Source organism: Embiotoca jacksoni, unplaced genomic scaffold (assembly GCF_022577435.1).
Source record: "Embiotoca jacksoni isolate LCO1_2020_lvr unplaced genomic scaffold, fEmbJac1.0.p SCAF_73, whole genome shotgun sequence".
Classification (NCBI taxonomy): domain Eukaryota; kingdom Metazoa; phylum Chordata; class Actinopteri; family Embiotocidae; genus Embiotoca; species Embiotoca jacksoni.
Window position 1 is genome coordinate 815,670 of NW_027185429.1, and position 24,824 is coordinate 840,493.

The 24,824-nt window shown below is 26.8% G+C and overlaps 1 protein-coding gene across 1 annotated transcript in view; it reads left to right on the forward strand.

Moving 5' to 3' along the window:
- The window catches only part of cnksr3 (cnksr family member 3), a 79,704-nt gene that overhangs the window by 53,707 nt on the left and 1,173 nt on the right, over positions 1–24,824 (forward strand). Inside the window, exons 19-21 of the mRNA XM_069177487.1 lie at positions 23,816–23,910; positions 24,044–24,278; positions 24,350–24,522. Of these exons, the coding sequence (XP_069033588.1) occupies positions 23,816–23,910; positions 24,044–24,278; positions 24,350–24,522 (503 nt within the window). The remainder of the gene's footprint in view (positions 1–23,815; positions 23,911–24,043; positions 24,279–24,349; positions 24,523–24,824) is intronic.

Here is a 24,824-nt window from a genome sequence, read left to right on the forward strand (position 1 = left end):
GCATGTCGTATAAAATATGACCAAAAAGTCATACTATAGCCTGTCGTATAAAATATGACCAAAAAGTCATACTATAGCATGTCGTCTAAAATATGATAAAAAAAAAGTCATACTATAGCATGTCGTATAAAATATGACCAAAAAGTCATACTATAGCATGTCATATAAAATATGACCAAAAAGTCATACTATAGCATGTCGTCTAAAATATGATTAAAAAAAGTCATACTATAGCGTGTCGTCTAAAATATGACCAAAAAGTCATACTATAGCATGTCGTCTAAAATATGATAAAAAAAAGTCATACTATAGCATGTCGTCTAAAATATGATAAAAAAAAGTCACACTATAGCATGTCGTCTAAAATATGATAAAAAAAAGTCACACTATAGCATGTCGTCTAAAATATGATAAAAAAGTCATACTATAGCATGTCGTATAAAATATGATAAAAAAGTCATACTATAGCATGTCGTATAAAATATGACCAAAAAGTCATACTATAGCATGTCGTCTAAAATATGATAAAAAAGTCATACTATAGCATGTCGTATAAAATATGACCAAAAAGTCATACTATAGCATGTCGTCTAAAATATGATAAAAAAGTCATACTATAGCATGTCGTATAAAATATGATAAAAAAGTCATACTATAGCATGTCGTATAAAATATGACCAAAAAGTCACACTATAGCATGTCGTCTAAAATATGATAAAAAAGTCATACTATAGCATGTCGTATAAAATATGACCAAAAAGTCATACTATAGCATGTCGTCTAAAATATGATAAAAAAAAAGTCATACTATAGCATGTCGTCTAAAATATGATAAAAAAGTCACTATATAGCATGTCATCTAAAATATGATAAAAAAGTCATACTATAACATATCGTCTAAAATATTATAAAAAAGTCATACTATAGCATGTCGTCTAAAATATGATAAAAAAAAAGTCATACTATAGCATGTCGTCTAAAATATGACCAAAAAGTCATACTATAGCATGTCATATAAAATATGACCAAAAAGTCATACTATAGCATGTCGTCTAAAATATGATAAAAAAGTCACTCTATAGCATGTCATCTAAAATATGATAAAAAAGTCATACTATAACATATCGTCTAAAATATTATAAAAAAGTCATACTATAGCATGTCGTCTAAAATATGATAAAAAAAAGTCATACTATAGCATGTCGTATAAAATATGACCAAAAAGTCATACTATAGCCTGTCGTATAAAATATGATAAAAAAGTCATACTATAGCATGTCGTATAAAATATGACCAAAAAGTCATACTATAGCCTGTCGTATAAAATATGACCAAAAAGTCATACTATAGCATGTCGTCTAAAATATGATAAAAAAAAAGTCATACTATAGCATGTCGTATAAAATATGACCAAAAAGTCATACTATAGCATGTCATATAAAATATGACCAAAAAGTCATACTATAGCATGTCGTCTAAAATATGATTAAAAAAAGTCATACTATAGCGTGTCGTCTAAAATATGACCAAAAAGTCATACTATAGCATGTCGTCTAAAATATGATAAAAAAAAGTCATACTATAGCATGTCGTCTAAAATATGATAAAAAAAGTCACACTATAGCATGTCGTCTAAAATATGATAAAAAAAAGTCACACTATAGCATGTCGTCTAAAATATGATAAAAAAGTCATACTATAGCATGTCGTATAAAATATGACCAAAAAGTCACACTATAGCATGTCGTCTAAAATATGATAAAAAAGTCATACTATAGCATGTCGTATAAAATATGACCAAAAAGTCATACTATAGCATGTCGTCTAAAATATGATAAAAAAAAAGTCATACTATAGCATGTCGTCTAAAATATGATAAAAAAGTCACTCTATAGCATGTCATCTAAAATATGATAAAAAAGTCATACTATAACATATCGTCTAAAATATTATAAAAAAGTCATACTATAGCATGTCGTCTAAAATATGATAAAAAAAAAGTCATACTATAGCATGTCGTCTAAAATATGACCAAAAAGTCATACTATAGCATGTCATATAAAATATGACCAAAAAGTCATACTATAGCATGTCGTCTAAAATATGATAAAAAAGTCACTCTATAGCATGTCATCTAAAATATGATAAAAAAGTCATACTATAACATATCGTCTAAAATATTATAAAAAAGTCATACTATAGCATGTCGTCTAAAATATGATAAAAAAAGTCATACTATAGCGTGTCGTCTAAAATATGATAAAAAAAGTCATACTATAGCGTGTCGTCTAAAATATGACCAAAAAGTCATACTATAGCATGTCGTCTAAAATATGATAAAAAAAAAGTCATACTATAGCATGTCGTCTAAAATATGATAAAAAAAGTCATACTATAGCATGTCGTCTAAAATATGATAAAAAAGGCATACTATAGCATGTCGTCTAAAATAAGACCAAAAAGTCATACTATAGCATGTCGTCTAAAATAAGACCAAAAAGTCATACTATAGCATGTCGTCTTAAATATGATAAAAAAGTCATTCTATAGCGTGTCGTCTAAAATATGATAAAAAAAGTCACACTACAGCATGTCGTCTAAAATATGATGAAAAAGTCACTCTATAGCATGTCGTCTAAAATATGATAAAAAAGTCATACTATAACATATCGTCTAAAATATTATAAAAAAGTCACACTATAGCATGTCGTATAAAATATGACCAAAAAGTCATACTATAGCATGTCGTCTAAAATATGATAAAAAAAAGTCATACTATACCATGTCGTATAAAATATGACCAAAAAGTCATACTATAGCATGTCGTCTAAAATATGATAAAAAAAAGTCATACTATAGCGTGTCGTCTAAAATATGACCAAAAAGTCATACTATAGCATGTCGTCTAAAATATGATAAATAAAAGTCATACTATAGCGTGTCGTCTAAAATATGACCAAAAAGTCATACTATAGCATGTCGTCTAAAATATGATAAAAAAGGCATACTATAGCATGTTGTCTAAAATAAGACCAAAAAGTCATACTATAGCATGTCGTCTTAAATATGATAAAAAAGTCATTCTATAGCGTGTCGTCTAAAATATGATAAAAAAGTCATACTATAGCATGTCGTATAAAATATGACCAAAAAGTCATACTATAGCCTGTCGTATAAAATATGACCAAAAAGTCACACTATAGCATGTCGTCTAAAATATGATAAAAAAGTCATACTATAGCATGTCGTATAAAATATGACCAAAAAGTCATACTATAGCCTGTCGTATAAAATATGACCAAAAAGTCATACTATAGCATGTCGTCTAAAATATGATAAAAAAGTCACTCTATAGCATGTCATCTAAAATATGATAAAAAAGTCATACTATAACATATCGTCTAAAATATTATAAAAAAAGTCATACTATAGCATGTCGTCTAAAATATGATAAAAAAAGTCATACTATAGCATGTCGTATAAAATATGACCAAAAAGTCATACTATAGCCTGTCGTATAAAATATGATAAAAAAGTCATACTATAGCATGTCGTATAAAATATGACCAAAAAGTCATACTATAGCCTGTCGTATAAAATATGACCAAAAAGTCATACTATAGCATGTCGTCTAAAATATGATAAAAAAAAGTCATACTATAGCATGTCGTATAAAATATGACCAAAAAGTCATACTATAGCATGTCATATAAAATATGACCAAAAAGTCATACTATAGCATGTCGTCTAAAATATGATTAAAAAAAGTCATACTATAGCGTGTCGTCTAAAATATGACCAAAAAGTCATACTATAGCATGTCGTCTAAAATATGATAAAAAAAAGTCATACTATAGCATGTCGTCTAAAATATGATAAAAAAAAGTCACACTATAGCATGTCGTCTAAAATATGATAAAAAAAAAGTCACACTATAGCATGTCGTCTAAAATATGATAAAAAAGTCATACTATAGCATGTCGTATAAAATATGACCAAAAAGTCATACTATAGCCTGTCGTATAAAATATGACCAAAAAGTCACACTATAGCATGTCGTCTAAAATATGATAAAAAAGTCATACTATAGCATGTCGTATAAAATATGACCAAAAAGTCATACTATAGCATGTCGTCTAAAATATGATAAAAAAAAAGTCATACTATAGCATGTCGTCTAAAATATGATAAAAAAGTCACTCTATAGCATGTCATCTAAAATATGATAAAAAAAGTCATACTATAACATATCGTCTAAAATATTATAAAAAAGTCATACTATAGCATGTCGTCTAAAATATGATAAAAAAAAAGTCATACTATAGCATGTCGTCTAAAATATGATAAAAAAAAAAGTCATACTATAGCATGTCGTATAAAATATGACCAAAAAGTCATACTATAGCATGTCATATAAAATATGACCAAAAAGTCATACTATAGCATGTCGTCTAAAATATGATTAAAAAAAGTCATACTATAGCGTGTCGTCTAAAATATGACCAAAAAGTCATACTATAGCATGTCGTCTAAAATATGATAAAAAAAAGTCATACTATAGCATGTCGTCTAAAATATGATAAAAAAAAGTCACACTATAGCATGTCGTCTAAAATATGATAAAAAAAAGTCACACTATAGCATGTCGTCTAAAATATGATAAAAAAGTCATACTATAGCATGTCGTATAAAATATGACCAAAAAGTCATACTATAGCCTGTCGTATAAAATATGACCAAAAAGTCACACTATAGCATGTCGTCTAAAATATGATAAAAAAGTCATACTATAGCATGTCGTATAAAATATGACCAAAAAGTCATACTATAGCATGTCGTCTAAAATATGATAAAAAAAAAGTCATACTATAGCATGTCGTCTAAAATATGATAAAAAAGTCACTCTATAGCATGTCATCTAAAATATGATAAAAAAAGTCATACTATAACATATCGTCTAAAATATTATAAAAAAGTCATACTATAGCATGTCGTCTAAAATATGATAAAAAAAAAAGTCATACTATAGCATGTCGTCTAAAATATGATAAAAAAAAAAGTCATACTATAGCATGTCGTATAAAATATGACCAAAAAGTCATACTATAGCATGTCATATAAAATATGACCAAAAAGTCATACTATAGCATGTCGTCTATAATATGATAAAAAAAAAGTCATACTATAGCATGTCGTATAAAATATGACCAAAAAGTCATACTATAGCATGTCATATAAAATATGACCAAAAAGTCATACTATAGCATGTCGTCTAAAATATGATAAAAAAAAAAGTCATACTATAGCATGTCGTATAAAATATGACCAAAAAGTCATACTATAGCATGTCGTCTAAAATATGACCAAAAAGTCATACTATAGCATGTCATATAAAATATGACCAAAAAGTCACACTATAGCATGTCGTCTAAAATATGATAAAAAAGTCATACTATAGCATGTCGTATAAAATATGACCAAAAAGTCATACTATAGCCTGTCGTATAAAATATGACCAAAAAGTCATACTATAGCATGTCGTCTAAAATATGATAAAAAAGTCACTCTATAGCATGTCATCTAAAATATGATAAAAAAGTCATACTATAACATATCGTCTAAAATATTATAAAAAAGTCATACTATAGCATGTCGTCTAAAATATGATAAAAAAAGTCATACTATAGCGTGTCGTCTAAAATATGACCAAAAAGTCATACTATAGCATGTCGTCTAAAATATGATAAAAAAAGTCATACTATAGCATGTCGTCTAAAATATGATAAAAAAAGTCATACTATAGCATGTCGTCTAAAATATGATAAAAAAGGCATACTATAGCATGTCGTCTAAAATAAGACCAAAAAGTCATACTATAGCATGTCGTCTAAAATAAGACCAAAAAGTCATACTATAGCATGTCGTCTTAAATATGATAAAAAAGTCATTCTATAGCGTGTCGTCTAAAATATGATAAAAAAAAGTCACACTACAGCATGTCGTCTAAAATATGATGAAAAAGTCACTCTATAGCATGTCGTCTAAAATATGATAAAAAAGTCATACTATAACATATCGTCTAAAATATTATAAAAAAGTCACACTATAGCATGTCGTATAAAATATGACCAAAAAGTCATACTATAGCATGTCGTATAAAACATGACCAAAAAGTCATACTATAGCATGTCGTCTAAAATATGATAAAAAAGTCATACTATAGCATGTCGTATAAAATATGACCAAAAAGTCACTCTATAGCATGTCGTCTAAAATATGATAAAAAAGTCATACTATAAACATATCGTCTAAAATATTATAAAAAAGTCACACTATAGCATGTCGTATAAAATATGACCAAAAAGTCATACTATAGCATGTCGTATAAAACATGACCAAAAAGTCATACTATAGCATGTCGTCTAAAATATGATAAAAAAGTCATACTATAGCATGTCGTATAAAACATGACCAAAAAGTCATACTATAGCATGTCGTCTATAATATGATAAAAAAAAGTCATACTATAGCATGTCGTCTAAAATATGATGAAAAAGTCATACTATAGCATGTCGTCTAAAATATGATAAAAAAAAGTCATACTATAGCATGTCGTCTAAAATATGATAAAAAAGTCATACTATCGCATGTCGTCCAAAATATGATAAAAAAAAAAGTCATACTATAGCATGTCGTCCAAAATATGATAAAAAAAAGTCATATTATAGCATGTCGTCTAAAATATGATAAAAAAAAAGTCATATTATAGCATGTCGTCTAAAATATGACAAAAAAGTCATACTATAGCATGTCGTCTAAAATATGATAAAAAAAGTCATACTATAGCATGTCGTATAAAATATGACCAAAAAGTCATACTATAGCCTGTCGTATAAAATATGATAAAAAAGTCATACTATAGCATGTCGTATAAAATATGACCAAAAAGTCATACTATAGCCTGTCGTATAAAATATGACCAAAAAGTCATACTATAGCATGTCGTCTAAAATATGATAAAAAAAAAAGTCATACTATAGCATGTCGTATAAAATATGACCAAAAAGTCATACTATAGCATGTCATATAAAATATGACCAAAAAGTCATACTATAGCATGTCGTCTAAAATATGATTAAAAAAAGTCATACTATAGCGTGTCGTCTAAAATATGACCAAAAAGTCATACTATAGCATGTCGTCTAAAATATGATAAAAAAAAAAGTCATACTATAGCATGTCGTCTAAAATATGATAAAAAAAAGTCACACTATAGCATGTCGTCTAAAATATGATAAAAAAAAGTCACACTATAGCATGTCGTCTAAAATATGATAAAAAAGTCATACTATAGCATGTCGTATAAAATATGACCAAAAAGTCATACTATAGCCTGTCGTATAAAATATGACCAAAAAGTCACACTATAGCATGTCGTCTAAAATATGATAAAAAAGTCATACTATAGCATGTCGTATAAAATATGACCAAAAAGTCATACTATAGCATGTCGTCTAAAATATGATAAAAAAAAGTCATACTATAGCATGTCGTCTAAAATATGATAAAAAAGTCACTCTATAGCATGTCATCTAAAATATGATAAAAAAGTCATACTATAACATATCGTCTAAAATATTATAAAAAAGTCATACTATAGCATGTCGTCTAAAATATGATAAAAAAAAAGTCATACTATAGCATGTCGTCTAAATATGATAAAAAAAAAAGTCATACTATAGCATGTCGTATAAAATATGACCAAAAAGTCATACTATAGCATGTCATATAAAATATGACCAAAAAGTCATACTATAGCATGTCGTCTAAAATATGATAAAAAAAAAGTCATACTATAGCATGTCGTATAAAATATGACCAAAAAGTCATACTATAGCATGTCATATAAAATATGACCAAAAAGTCATACTATAGCATGTCGTCTAAAATATGATAAAAAAAAAAGTCATACTATAGCATGTCGTATAAAATATGACCAAAAAGTCATACTATAGCATGTCGTATAAAATATGACCAAAAAGTCATACTATAGCATGTCATATAAAATATGACCAAAAAGTCACACTATAGCATGTCGTCTAAAATATGATAAAAAAGTCATACTATAGCATGTCGTATAAAATATGACCAAAAAGTCATACTATAGCATGTCGTCTAAAATATGATAAAAAAGTCACTCTATAGCATGTCATCTAAAATATGATAAAAAAGTCATACTATAACATATCGTCTAAAATATTATAAAAAAGTCATACTATAGCATGTCGTCTAAAATATGATAAAAAAAGTCATACTATAGCGTGTCGTCTAAAATAAGACCAAAAAGTCATACTATAGCATGTCGTCTAAAATAAGACCAAAAAGTCATACTATAGCATGTCGTCTTAAATATGATAAAAAAGTCATTCTATAGCGTGTCGTCTAAAATATGATAAAAAAAGTCACACTACAGCATGTCGTCTAAAATATGATGAAAAAGTCACTCTATAGCATGTCGTCTAAAATATGATAAAAAAGTCATACTATAACATATCGTCTAAAATATTATAAAAAAGTCACACTATAGCATGTCGTATAAAATATGACCAAAAAGTCATACTATAGCATGTCGTATAAAACATGACCAAAAAGTCATACTATATAGCATGTCGTCTAAAATATGATAAAAAAGTCATACTATAGCATGTCGTATAAAATATGACCAAAAAGTCACTCTATAGCATGTCGTCTAAAATATGATAAAAAAGTCATACTATAACATATCGTCTAAAATATTATAAAAAAAGTCACACTATAGCATGTCGTATAAAATATGACCAAAAAGTCATACTATAGCATGTCGTCTAAAATATGATAAAAAAGTCATACTATAACATATCGTCTAAAATATTATAAAAAAGTCACACTATAGCATGTCGTATAAAACATGACCAAAAAGTCATACTATAGCATGTCGTCTAAAATATGATAAAAAAGTCATACTATAGCATGTCGTATAAAACATGACCAAAAAGTCATACTATAGCATGTCGTCTATAATATGATAAAAAAAAGTCATACTATAGCATGTCGTCTAAAATATGATGAAAAAGTCATACTATAGCATGTCGTCTAAAATATGATAAAAAAAAGTCATACTATAGCATGTCGTCTAAAATATGATAAAAAAGTCATACTATCGCATGTCGTCCAAAATACGATAAAAAAAAGTCATACTATAGCATGTCGTCCAAAATATGATAAAAAAAAGTCATATTATAGCATGTCGTCTAAAATATGATAAAAAAAAGTCATATTATAGCATGTCGTCTAAAATATGACAAAAAAGTCATACTATAGCATGTCGTCTATAATTTAATAAAAAAGTCACACTATAGCGTGTCGTCTATAATATGATCAAAAAGTCATACTATAGCATGTCATATAAAATATGATAAAAAAGTCATACTATAGCATGTCATATAAAATATGACCAAAAAGTCATACTATATCATGTCGTCTAAAATATGATAAAAAAAAAAGTCATACTACAGCATGTCGTCTAAAATATGATGAAAAAGTCACTCTATAGCATGTCGTCTAAAATATGATAAAAAAGTCATACTATAGCATGTCGTCTAAAATATGATAAAAAAAGTCACACTATAGCATGTCGTATAAAATATGATAAAAAAAGTCACACTATAGCATGTCGTCTAAAATATGATAAAAAAAGTCATACTATAGCATGTCGTATAAAATATGACCAAAAAGTCATACTATAGCGTGTCGTCTAAAATATGACCAAAAAGTCATACTATAGCATGTCGTCTAAAAATATGATAAAAAAAAAAGTCATACTACAGCATGTCGTCTAAAATATGATAAAAAAGTCACTCTATAGCATGTAATCTAAAATATGATAAAAAAGTCATACTATAACATATCGTCTATAATATGATAAAAAAGTCACACTATAGCATGTCGTCTAAAATATGATAAAAAAAAGTCATATTATAGCATGTCGTCTATAATATGATAAAAAAGTCATATTATAGCATGTCGTCTATAATATGATAAAAAAGTCATACTATAGCATGTCGTCTAAAATATGATAAAAAAAGTCATATTATAGCATGTCGTCTATAATATGATAAAAAGTCATATTATAGCATGTCGTCTATAATATGATAAAAAAGTCATACTATAGCATGTCGTCTAAAATATGATAAAAAAAAGTCATACTATAGCATGTCGTATAAAATATGACCAAAAAGTCATATTATAGCATGTCGTCTAAAATATGATAAAAAAAAAGTCATATTATAGCATGTCGTCTAAAATATGATAAAAAAAAGTCATACTATAGCATGTCGTATAAAATATGACCAAAAAGTCATATTATAGCATGTCGTCTATAATATGATAAAAAAAGTCACACTATAGCATGTCGTCTAAAATATGATAAAAAAAAGTCATATTATAGCATGTCGTCTATAATATGATAAAAAAGTCATATTATAGCATGTCGTCTATAATATGATAAAAAAAGTCATACTATAGCATGTCGTCTAAAATATGATAAAAAAAAAGTCATACTATAGCATGTCGTATAAAATATGACCAAAAAGTCATATTATAGCATGTCGTCTATAATATGATAAAAAAAAGTCATACTATAACATATCGTCTAAAATATGATAAAAAAAAGTCACACTATAGCATGTCGTCTAAAATATGATAAAAAAAAGTCATACTATAACATATCGTCTAAAATATGATAAAAAAGTCATACTATAACATGTCGTCTATAATATGATAAAAAAAGTCATTCTATAGCATGTCGTCTATAATATGATAAAAAAAAGTCATATTATAGCATGTCGTCAAAAATATGATAAAAAAAAGTCATATTATAGCATGTCGTTCAAAATATGATAAAAAAAAGTCATACTATAGCATGTCGTCTAAAATATGATTTAAAAAAGTCATATTATAGCATGTCGTCTATAATATGATAAAAAAGTCATATTATAGCATGTCGTCTATAATATGATAAAAAAGTCACACTATAGCATGTCGTCTAAAATATGATAAAAAAAGTCATATTATAGCATGTCGTCTAAAATATGATAAAAAAAGTCATACTATAGCATGTCGTCTAAAATATGATAAAAAAAGTCATATTATAGCATGTCGTCTATAATATGATAAAAAAGTCATATTATAGCATGTCGTCTATAATATGATAAAAAAGTCACACTATAGCATGTCGTCTAAAATATGATAAAAAAAGTCATATTATAGCATGTCGTCTAAAATATGATAAAAAAAGTCATACTATAGCATGTCGTCTAAAATATGATAAAAAAAAAAAGTCATACTACAGCATGTCGTCTAAAATATGATAAAAAAGTCACTCTATAGCATGTCATCTAAAATATGATAAAAAAGTCATACTATAACATATCGTCTATAATATGATAAAAAAGTCACACTATAGCATGTCGTCTAAAATATGATAAAAAAAAGTCATTATAGCATGTCGTCTATAATATGATAAAAAAGTCATATTATAGCATGTCGTCTATAATATGATAAAAAAGTCATACTATAGCATGTCGTCTAAAATATGATAAAAAAAGTCATATTATAGCATGTCGTCTATAATATGATAAAAAGTCATATTATAGCATGTCGTCTATAATATGATAAAAAAGTCATACTATAGCATGTTGTCTAAAATATGATAAAAAAAGTCATACTATAGCATGTCGTATAAAATATGATAAAAAAAAGTCATACTATAGCATGTCGTATAAAATATGACCAAAAAGTCATATTATAGCATGTCGTCTATAATATGATAAAAAAGTCACACTATAGCATGTCGTCTAAAATACGATGAAAAAAGTCATATTATAGCGTGTCGTCTAAAATATGATAAAAAAAAGTCATATTATAGCATGTCGTCTATAATATGATAAAAAAGTCATACTATAGCATGTCGTCTAAAATATGATAAAAAAAGTCATATTATAGCATGTCGTCTATAATATGATAAAAAGTCATATTATAGCATGTCGTCTATAATATGATAAAAAAGTCATACTATAGCATGTCGTCTAAAATATGATAAAAAAAAGTCATACTATAGCATGTCGTATAAAATATGACCAAAAAGTCATATTATAGCATGTCGTCTAAAATATGATAAAAAAAAGTCATATTATAGCATGTCGTCTAAAATATGATAAAAAAAAGTCATACTATAGCATGTCGTATAAAATATGACCAAAAAGTCATATTATAGCATGTCGTCTATAATATGATAAAAAAGTCACACTATAGCATGTCGTCTAAAATATGATAAAAAAAAGTCATATTATAGCATGTCGTCTATAATATGATAAAAAAGTCATATTATAGCATGTCGTCTATAATATGATAAAAAAGTCATACTATAGCATGTCGTCTAAAATATGATAAAAAAAAAGTCATACTATAGCATGTCGTATAAAATATGACCAAAAAGTCATATTATAGCATGTCGTCTATAATATGATAAAAAAAAGTCATACTATAACATATCGTCTAAAATATGATAAAAAAAGTCACACTATAGCATGTCGTCTAAAATATGATAAAAAAAAGTCATACTATAACATATCGTCTAAAATATGATAAAAAAGTCATACTATAACATGTCGTCTATAATATGATAAAAAAAGTCATTCTATAGCATGTCGTCTATAATATGATAAAAAAAAGTCATATTATAGCATGTCGTCAAAAATATGATAAAAAAAAGTCATATTATAGCATGTCGTTCAAAATATGATAAAAAAAAGTCATACTATAGCATGTCGTCTAAAATATGATTTAAAAAAGTCATATTATAGCATGTCGTCTATAATATGATAAAAAAGTCATATTATAGCATGTCGTCTATAATATGATAAAAAAGTCACACTATAGCATGTCGTCTAAAATATGATAAAAAAAGTCATATTATAGCATGTCGTCTAAAATATGATAAAAAAAGTCATACTATAGCATGTCGTCTAAAATATGATAAAAAAAGTCATATTATAGCATGTCGTCTATAATATGATAAAAAAGTCATATTATAGCATGTCGTCTATAATATGATAAAAAAGTCACACTATAGCATGTCGTCTAAAATATGATAAAAAAAGTCATATTATAGCATGTCGTCTAAAATATGATAAAAAAAGTCATACTATAGCATGTCGTCTAAAATATGATAAAAAAAAAAAGTCATACTACAGCATGTCGTCTAAAATATGATAAAAAAGTCACTCTATAGCATGTCATCTAAAATATGATAAAAAAGTCATACTATAACATATCGTCTATAATATGATAAAAAAGTCACACTATAGCATGTCGTCTAAAATATGATAAAAAAAAGTCATATTATAGCATGTCGTCTATAATATGATAAAAAAGTCATATTATAGCATGTCGTCTATAATATGATAAAAAAGTCATACTATAGCATGTCGTCTAAAATATGATAAAAAAAGTCATATTATAGCATGTCGTCTATAATATGATAAAAAGTCATATTATAGCATGTCGTCTATAATATGATAAAAAAGTCATACTATAGCATGTTGTCTAAAATATGATAAAAAAAGTCATACTATAGCATGTCGTATAAAATATGATAAAAAAAAGTCATACTATAGCATGTCGTATAAAATATGACCAAAAAGTCATATTATAGCATGTCGTCTATAATATGATAAAAAAGTCACACTATAGCATGTCGTCTAAAATACGATGAAAAAAGTCATATTATAGCGTGTCGTCTAAAATATGATAAAAAAAAGTCATATTATAGCATGTCGTCTAAAATATGATAAAAAAGTCACACTATAGCATGTCGTATAAAATATGATTAAAAAAGTCATATTATAGCATGTCGTCTATAATATGATAAAAAAGTCACACTATAGCATGTCGTATAAAATATGATTAAAAAAGTCATATTATAGCATGTCGTCTATAATATGATAAAAAAGTCATACTATAGCATGTCGTCTAAAATATGATAAAAAAAGTCATACTATAGCATGTCGTATAAAATATGACCAAAAAGTCATATTATAGCATGTCGTATGATAAAAAAAAGTCATACTATAACATATCGTCTAAAATATGATAAAAAAGTCATACTATAACATGTCGTCTATAATATGATAAAAAAAAGTCATTCTATAGCATGTCGTCTATAATATGATAAAAAAGTCACACTATAGCATGTCGTCTAAAATATGATAAAAAAAAGTCATATTATAGCATGTCGTCTATAATATGATAAAAAAGTCATATTATAGCATGTCGTCTATAATATGATAAAAAAGTCATACTATAGCATGTCGTCTAAAATATGATAAAAAAAGTCATATTATAGCATGTCGTCTATAATATGATAAAAAGTCATATTATAGCATGTCGTCTATAATATGATAAAAAAGTCATACTATAACATGTCGTCTAAAATATGATAAAAAAAGTCATACTATAGCATGTCGTATAAAATATGACCAAAAAGTCATATTATAGCATGTCGTCTAAAATATGATAAAAAAAAGTCATATTATAGCATGTCGTCTAAAATATGATAAAAAAAAGTCATACTATAGCATGTCGTATAAAATATGACCAAAAAGTCATATTATAGCATGTCGTCTATAATATGATAAAAAAGTCACACTATAGCATGTCGTCTAAAATATGATAAAAAAAAGTCATATTATAGCATGTCGTCTATAATATGATAAAAAAGTCATATTATAGCATGTCGTCTATAATATGATAAAAAAGTCATACTATAGCATGTCGTCTAAAATATGATAAAAAAAAGTCATACTATAGCATGTCGTATAAAATATGACCAAAAAGTCATATTATAGCATGTCGTCTATAATATGATAAAAAAAAGTCATACTATAACATATCGTCTAAAATATGATAAAAAAAGTCACACTATAGCATGTCGTCTAAAATATGATAAAAAAAAGTCATACTATAACATATCGTCTAAAATATGATAAAAAAGTCATACTATAACATGTCGTCTATAATATGATAAAAAAAGTCATTCTATAGCATGTCGTCTAAAATATGATAAAAAAAAGTCATATTATAGCATGTCGTCAAAAATATGATAAAAAAAAGTCATATTATAGCATGTCGTTCAAAATATGATAAAAAAAAGTCATACTATAGCATGTCGTCTAAAATATGATTAAAAAAAGTCATATTATAGCATGTCGTCTATAATATGATAAAAAAAGTCATATTATAGCATGTCGTCTATAATATGATAAAAAAGTCACACTATAGCATGTCGTCTAAAATATGATAAAAAAAGTCATATTATAGCATGTCGTCTAAAATATGATAAAAAAAGTCATACTATAGCATGTCGTCTAAAATATGATAAAAAAAAGTCATATTATAGCATGTCGTCTATAATATGATAAAAAAGTCATATTATAGCATGTCGTCTATAATATGATAAAAAAGTCACACTATAGCATGTCGTCTAAAATATGATAAAAAAAGTCATATTATAGCATGTCGTCTAAAATATGATAAAAAAAGTCATACTATAGCATGTCGTCTAAAATATGATAAAAAAAAAAAGTCATACTATAGCATGTCGTCTAAAATATGATAAAAAAAAGTCATATTATAGCATGTCGTCTATAATATGATAAAAAAGTCATATTATAGCATGTCGTCTATAATATGATAAAAAAGTCATACTATAGCATGTCGTCTAAAATATGATAAAAAAAGTCATATTATAGCATGTCGTCTATAATATGATAAAAAGTCATATTATAGCATGTCGTCTATAATATGATAAAAAAGTCATACTATAGCATGTTGTCTAAAATATGATAAAAAAAGTCATACTATAGCATGTCGTATAAAATATGATAAAAAAAAAGTCATACTATAGCATGTCGTATAAAATATGACCAAAAAGTCATATTATAGCATGTCGTCTATAATATGATAAAAAAGTCACACTATAGCATGTCGTCTAAAATACGATGAAAAAAGTCATATTATAGCGTGTCGTCTAAAATATGATAAAAAAAAGTCATATTATAGCATGTCGTCTAAAATATGATAAAAAAGTCACACTATAGCATGTCGTATAAAATATGATTAAAAAAGTCATATTATAGCATGTCGTCTATAATATGATAAAAAAGTCACACTATAGCATGTCGTATAAAATATGATTAAAAAAGTCATATTATAGCATGTCGTCTATAATATGATAAAAAAGTCATACTATAGCATGTCGTCTAAAATATGATAAAAAAAGTCATACTATAGCATGTCGTATAAAATATGACCAAAAAGTCATATTATAGCATGTCGTCTAAAATATGATAAAAAAAAGTCATACTATAACATATCGTCTAAAATATGATAAAAAAGTCATACTATAACATGTCGTCTATAATATGATAAAAAAAAAGTCATTCTATAGCATGTCGTCTATAATATGATAAAAAAGTCACACTATAGCATGTCGTCTAAAATATGATAAAAAAAAGTCATATTATAGCATGTCGTCTATAATATGATAAAAAAGTCATATTATAGCATGTCGTCTATAATATGATAAAAAAGTCATACTATAGCATGTCGTCTAAAATATGATAAAAAAAGTCATATTATAGCATGTCGTCTATAATATGATAAAAAGTCATATTATAGCATGTCGTCTATAATATGATAAAAAAGTCATACTATAACATGTCGTCTAAAATATGATAAAAAAAGTCATACTATAGCATGTCGTATAAAATATGACCAAAAAGTCATATTATAGCATGTCGTCTAAAATATGATAAAAAAAAGTCATATTATAGCATGTCGTCTAAAATATGATAAAAAAAAGTCATACTATAGCATGTCGTATAAAATATGACCAAAAAGTCATATTATAGCATGTCGTCTATAATATGATAAAAAAGTCACACTATAGCATGTCGTCTAAAATATGATAAAAAAAAGTCATATTATAGCATGTCGTCTATAATATGATAAAAAAGTCATATTATAGCATGTCGTCTATAATATGATAAAAAAGTCATACTATAGCATGTCGTCTAAAATATGATAAAAAAAAGTCATACTATAGCATGTCGTATAAAATATGACCAAAAAGTCATATTATAGCATGTCGTCTATAATATGATAAAAAAAAGTCATACTATAACATATCGTCTAAAATATGATAAAAAAAGTCACACTATAGCATGTCGTCTAAAATATGATAAAAAAAAAGTCATACTATAACATATCGTCTAAAATATGATAAAAAAGTCATACTATAACATGTCGTCTATAATATGATAAAAAAAGTCATTCTATAGCATGTCGTCTAAAATATGATAAAAAAAAGTCATATTATAGCATGTCGTCAAAAATATGATAAAAAAAAGTCATATTATAGCATGTCGTTCAAAATATGATAAAAAAAAGTCATACTATAGCATGTCGTCTAAAATATGATTAAAAAAAGTCATATTATAGCATGTCGTCTATAATATGATAAAAAAAAGTCATATTATAGCATGTCGTCTATAATATGATAAAAAAGTCACACTATAGCATGTCGTCTAAAATATGATAAAAAAAGTCATATTATAGCATGTCGTCTAAAATATGATAAAAAAAGTCATACTATAGCATGTCGTCTAAAATATGATAAAAAAAAGTCATATTATAGCATGTCGTCTATAATATGATAAAAAAGTCATATTATAGCATGTCGTCTATAATATGATAAAAAAGTCACACTATAGCATGTCGTCTAAAATATGATAAAAAAAGTCATATTATAGCATGTCGTCTAAAATATGATAAAAAAAGTCATACTATAGCATGTCGTCTAAAATATGATAAAAAAAAAAAGTCATACTACAGCATGTCGTCTAAAATATGATAAAAAAGTCACTCTATAGCATGTCATCTAAAATATGATAAAAAAGTCATACTATAACATATCGTCTATAATATGATAAAAAAGTCACACTATAGCATGTCGTCTAAAATATGATAAAAAAAAGTCATATTATAGCATGTCGTCTATAATATGATAAAAAAGTCATATTATAGCATGTCGTCTATAATATGATAAAAAAGTCATACTATAGCATGTCGTCTAAAATATGATAAAAAAAAGTCATATTATAGCATGTCGTCTATAATATGATAAAAAGTCATATTATAGCATGTCGTCTATAATATGATAAAAAAGTCATACTATAGCATGTCGTCTAAAATATGATAAAAAAAGTCATACTATAGCATGTCGTATAAAATATGATAAAAAAAGTCATACTATAGCATGTCGTATAAAATATGACCAAAAAGTCATATTATAGCATGTCGTCTATAATATGATAAAAAAGTCACACTATAGCATGTCGTCTAAAATACGATAAAAAAAGTCATATTATAGCGTGTCGTCTAAAATATGATAAAAAAAAGTCATATTATAGCATGTCGTCTAAAATATGATAAAAAAGTCACACTATAGCATGTCGTATAAAATATGATTAAAAAAGTCATATTATAGCATGTCGTCTATAATATGATAAAAAAGTCACACTATAGCATGTCGTATAAAATATGATTAAAAAAGTCATATTATAGCATGTCGTCTATAATATGATAAAAAAGTCATACTATAGCATGTCGTCTAAAATATGATAAAAAAGTCATACTATAGCATGTCGTATAAAATATGACCAAAAAGTCATATTATAGCATGTCGTCTAAAATATGATAAAAAAAAAGTCATACTATAACATATCGTCTAAAATATGATAAAAAAGTCATACTATAACATGTCGTCTATAATATGATAAAAAAAAGTCATTCTATAGCATGTCGTCTAAAATATGATAAAAAAAAGTCATATTATAGCATGTCGTCAAAAATATGATAAAAAAAAGTCATATTATAGCATGTCGTCTAAAATATGATAAAAAAAAGTCATACTATAGCATGTCGTCTAAAATATGATAAAAAAAAAGTCATATTATAGCATGTCGTCTATAATATGATAAAAAAGTCATATTATAGCATGTCGTCTATAATATGATAAAAAAGTCACACTATAGCATGTCGTCTAAAATATGATAAAAAAAGTCATACTATAGCATGTCGTCTAAAATATGATAAAAAAAGTCATATTATAGCATGTCGTCTAAAATATGATAAAAAAAGTCATATTATAGCATGTCGTCTAAAATATGATAAAAAAAGTCATATTATAGCATGTCGTCTAAAATATGATAAAAAAGTCATATTATAGCATGTCGTCTATAATATGATAAAAAAGTCATATTATAGCATGTCGTCTATAATATGATAAAAAAGTCACACTATAGCATGTCGTCTAAAATATGATAAAAAAAGTCATACTATAGCATGTCGTCTAAAATATGATAAAAAAAAAGTCATACTATAGCATGTCGTATAAAATATGATAAAAAAAGTCATACTATAGCATGTCGTATAAAATATGATAAAAAAGTCATACTATAGCATGTCGTATAAAATATGATAAAAAAAGTCACACTATAGCATGTCGTATAAAATATGACCAAAAAGTCATATTATAGCATGTCGTCTATAATATGATAAAAAAGTCACACTATAGCATGTCGTCTAAAATATGATAAAAAAAAAGTCATACTATAGCATGTCGTATAAAATATGATAAAAAAGTCATACTATAGCATGTCGTCTATAATATGATAAAAAAGTCATATTATAGCATGTCGTTCAAAATATGATAAAAAAAAGTCATACTATAGCATGTCGTCTAAAATATGATTAAAAAAAGTAATATTATAGCATGTCGTCTATAATATGATAAAAAAGTCATATTATAGCATGTCGTTCAAAATATGATAAAAAAAAGTCATACTATAGCATGTCGTCTAAAATATGATTAAAAAAAGTCATATTATAGCATGTCGTCTATAATATGATAAAAAAGTCATATTATAGCATGTCGTCTATAATATGATAAAAAAGTCACACTATAGCATGTCGTCTAAAATATGATAAAAAAAGTCATATTATAGCATGTCGTCTAAAATATGATAAAAAAAGTCATACTATAGCATGTCGTCTAAAATATGATAAAAAAAAGTCATATTATAGCATGTCGTCTATAATATGATAAAAAAGTCATATTATAGCATGTCGTCTATAATATGATAAAAAAGTCACACTATAGCATGTCGTCTAAAATATGATTAAAAAAAGTCATATTATAGCATGTCGTCTAAAATATGATAAAAAAAGTCATACTATAGCATGTCGTCTAAAATATGATAAAAAAAAAAAGTCATACTACAGCATGTCGTCTAAAATATGATAAAAAAGTCACTCTATAGCATGTCATCTAAAATATGATAAAAAAGTCATACTATAACATATCGTCTATAATATGATAAAAAAAGTCACACTATAGCATGTCGTCTAAAATATGATAAAAAAAAGTCATATTATAGCATGTCGTCTATAATATGATAAAAAAGTCATATTATAGCATGTCGTCTATAATATGATAAAAAAGTCATACTATAGCATGTCGTCTAAAATATGATAAAAAAAGTCATATTATAGCATGTCGTCTATAATATGATAAAAAGTCATATTATAGCATGTCGTCTATAATATGATAAAAAAGTCATACTATAGCATGTCGTCTAAAATATGATAAAAAAAGTCATACTATAGCATGTCGTATAAAATATGATAAAAAAAGTCATACTATAGCATGTCGTATAAAATATGACCAAAAAGTCATATTATAGCATGTCGTCTATAATATGATAAAAAAGTCACACTATAGCATGTCGTCTAAAATACGATAAAAAAAGTCATATTATAGCGTGTCGTCTAAAATATGATAAAAAAAAGTCATATTATAGCATGTCGTCTAAAATATGATAAAAAAGTCACACTATAGCATGTCGTATAAAATATGATTAAAAAAGTCATATTATAGCATGTCGTCTATAATATGATAAAAAAGTCACACTATAGCATGTCGTATAAAATATGATTAAAAAAGTCATATTATAGCATGTCGTCTATAATATGATAAAAAAGTCATACTATAGCATGTCGTCTAAAATATGATAAAAAAGTCATACTATAGCATGTCGTATAAAATATGACCAAAAAGTCATATTATAGCATGTCGTCTAAAATATGATAAAAAAAAAGTCATACTATAACATATCGTCTAAAATATGATAAAAAAGTCATACTATAACATGTCGTCTATAATATGATAAAAAAAAGTCATTCTATAGCATGTCGTCTAAAATATGATAAAAAAAAGTCATATTATAGCATGTCGTCAAAAATATGATAAAAAAAGTCATATTATAGCATGTCGTCTAAAATATGATAAAAAAAAGTCATACTATAGCATGTCGTCTAAAATATGATAAAAAAAAAGTCATATTATAGCATGTCGTCTATAATATGATAAAAAAGTCATATTATAGCATGTCGTCTATAATATGATAAAAAAGTCACACTATAGCATGTCGTCTAAAATATGATAAAAAAAGTCATACTATAGCATGTCGTCTAAAATATGATAAAAAAAAGTCATATTATAGCATGTCGTCTAAAATATGATAAAAAAAGTCATATTATAGCATGTCGTCTAAAATATGATAAAAAAAAGTCATATTATAGCATGTCGTCTAAAATATGATAAAAAAGTCATATTATAGCATGTCGTCTATAATATGATAAAAAAGTCATATTATAGCATGTCGTCTATAATATGATAAAAAAGTCACACTATAGCATGTCGTCTAAAATATGATAAAAAAAGTCATACTATAGCATGTCGTATAAAATATGACCAAAAAGTCATATTATAGCATGTCGTCTATAATATGATAAAAAAGTCACACTATAGCATGTCGTCTAAAATATGATAAAAAAAGTCATACTATAGCATGTCGTATAAAATATGACCAAAAAGTCATATTATAGCATGTCGTCTATAATATGATAAAAAAGTCACACTATAGCATGTCGTATAAAATATGATAAAAAAAAGTCACACTATAGCATGTCGTATAAAATATGACCAAAAAGTCATATTATAGCATGTCGTCTATAATATGATAAAAAAGTCACACTATAGCATGTCGTCTAAAATATGATAAAAAAAAGTCATACTATAGCATGTCGTATAAAATATGATAAAAAAGTCATACTATAGCATGTCGTATAAAATATGATAAAAAAAGTCATACTATAGCATGTCGTATAAAATATGATAAAAAAGTCATATTATAGCATGTCGTATAAAATATGATAAAAAAAAGTCACACTATAGCATGTCGTCTAAAATATGATAAAAAAAAGTCATACTATAGCATGTCGTCTAAAATATGATAAAAAAGTCATATTATAGCATGTCGTATAAAATATGATAAAAAAAAGTCACACTATAGCATGTCGTCTAAAATATGATAAAAAAGTCATACTATAGCATGTCGTATAAAATATGATAAAAAAAGTCATACTATAGCATGTCGTATAAAATATGATAAAAAAGTCATATTATAGCATGTCGTATAAAATATGATAAAAAAAAGTCACACTATAGCATGTCGTCTAAAATATGATAAAAAAGTCATACTATAGCATGTCGTATAAAATATGATAAAAAAAGTCATACTATAGCATGTCGTATAAAATATGATAAAAAAGTCATATTATAGCATGTCGTATAAAATATGATAAAAAAAAGTCACACTATAGCATGTCGTCTAAAATATGATAAAAAAAGTCATACTATAGCATGTCGTATAAAATATGATAAAAAAGTCATATTATAGCATGTCGTATAAAATATGATAAAAAAAAGTCACACTATAGCATGTCGTCTAAAATATGATAAAAAAGTCATACTATAGCATGTCGTATAAAATATGATAAAAAAAGTCATACTATAGCATGTCGTATAAAATATGATAAAAAAGTCATATTATAGCATGTCGTATAAAATATGATAAAAAAAAGTCACACTATAGTATGTCGTCTAAAATATGATAAAAAAAAGTCATACTATAGCATGTCGTATAAAATATGATAAAAAAGTCATACTATAGCATGTCGTATAAAATATGATAAAAAAAGTCATACTATAGCATGTCGTCTATAATATGATAAAAAAGTCACACTATAGCATGTCGTATAAAATATGATAAAAAAAAGTCACACTATAGCATGTCGTCTATAATATGATAAAAAAGTCACACTATAGCATGTCGTCTAAAATATGATAAAAAAAAGTCATACTATAGCATGTCGTATAAAATATGATAAAAAAGTCACACTATAGCATGTCGTATAAAATATGATAAAAAAAGTCATACTATAGCATGTCGTCTAAAATATGATAAAAAAGTCACACTATAACATGTCGTATAAAATATGATAAAAAAAGTCATATTATAGCATGTCGTCTAAAATACGATAAAAAAAAGTCATATTATAGCATGTCGTATAAAATATGATTAAAAAAAAAATCACACTATAGCATGTCGTCTAAAATATGATAAAGTGTGACTTTTTTATCATATTTTAGATGACACGCTATAGTGTGACTTTTTATGACCTGTTCAGGTATATGTTACTTCCTGTACTTCCTGCCGTCTCTTCATTGTTGTTTATTCTGTGTCCTCTGCAGACTGCTACAGTGAAGGCAGCGATCACGATGAACACGAGGGTGCATCAACTTCCTGTTGTCTGGATTCTCAACTGAACGAGGCAGATTCTGAAAACGTGGGTGAAAACAGCAATAATTAAATACGAGGCCTTAAAGAGAGCTGTGTTTGGGGGCGTGTCTGTTGGACTCACATGGGCGGGGCATAGTGTCTCGTGTTTACGTCTATAAAAGTGTCTGTCCTTCTTACAGGGAGACGATCTTCATCCCTGTGAGTCATTCTCCGTCACCTCCCTCCCGTCCGCCACGCTGACCCTTGAACCCAGACATCAGAGCAGCTCAGCAGGCTACGATTTAAACCAGACCAGAAGAAGAAGAGCGACATCGGGGAGCGGCGAGCGGCTGTCCTGGTTGGACGTCCCCGGTGCAGCCGTGTCCTGCCCTCAGCGACATGACGCAGACCAAACAGAAGAGCGAGTCCCTCACGGTGAACACCCGCAGCTACCTGGTAACCACGCCCACCGCTGCTCCAACTAACCGACCACTTCCTGTTTCCAGAGGGGCCGCCTGACGAGATGGAGGTCCTCTACAAACACCTGAAGGCAGCCAGCTTGTCTCCGATTGGTCCGTCGGGTCAGAAGGACTTCAGGGCGTCGTTCATCCGGCGATGTGTGAACGACCAAGTCAACGAAAAGCTTCACCTGCTGCGGATCCTCAGCAGCACATTGAAGGTTTAAAAATGCTGTTATAATTTATTTCAAGTGTCTTATTGAATAAAAAAACATGTGAGCATAATTTGTCGCACTCGAGATGATCGAGGCTCGTCTGAGGGAAAGATGGTTTACACCAATCGGTGATCTTGATGGTTCAATGCGATGTTTAAGTTTTTTCCTTGTTTTTAACGTAGTTGTCGCGGTGCGTTTTAACGTTACTGATCAGTTCGTCTGTTTCAAAACCAACCGGAGTCATCAGAAAGCTTCAAGTAACTCAGTCAGATGAATTTAGAGGTACAAATATTTAACGTCAGCTGTTG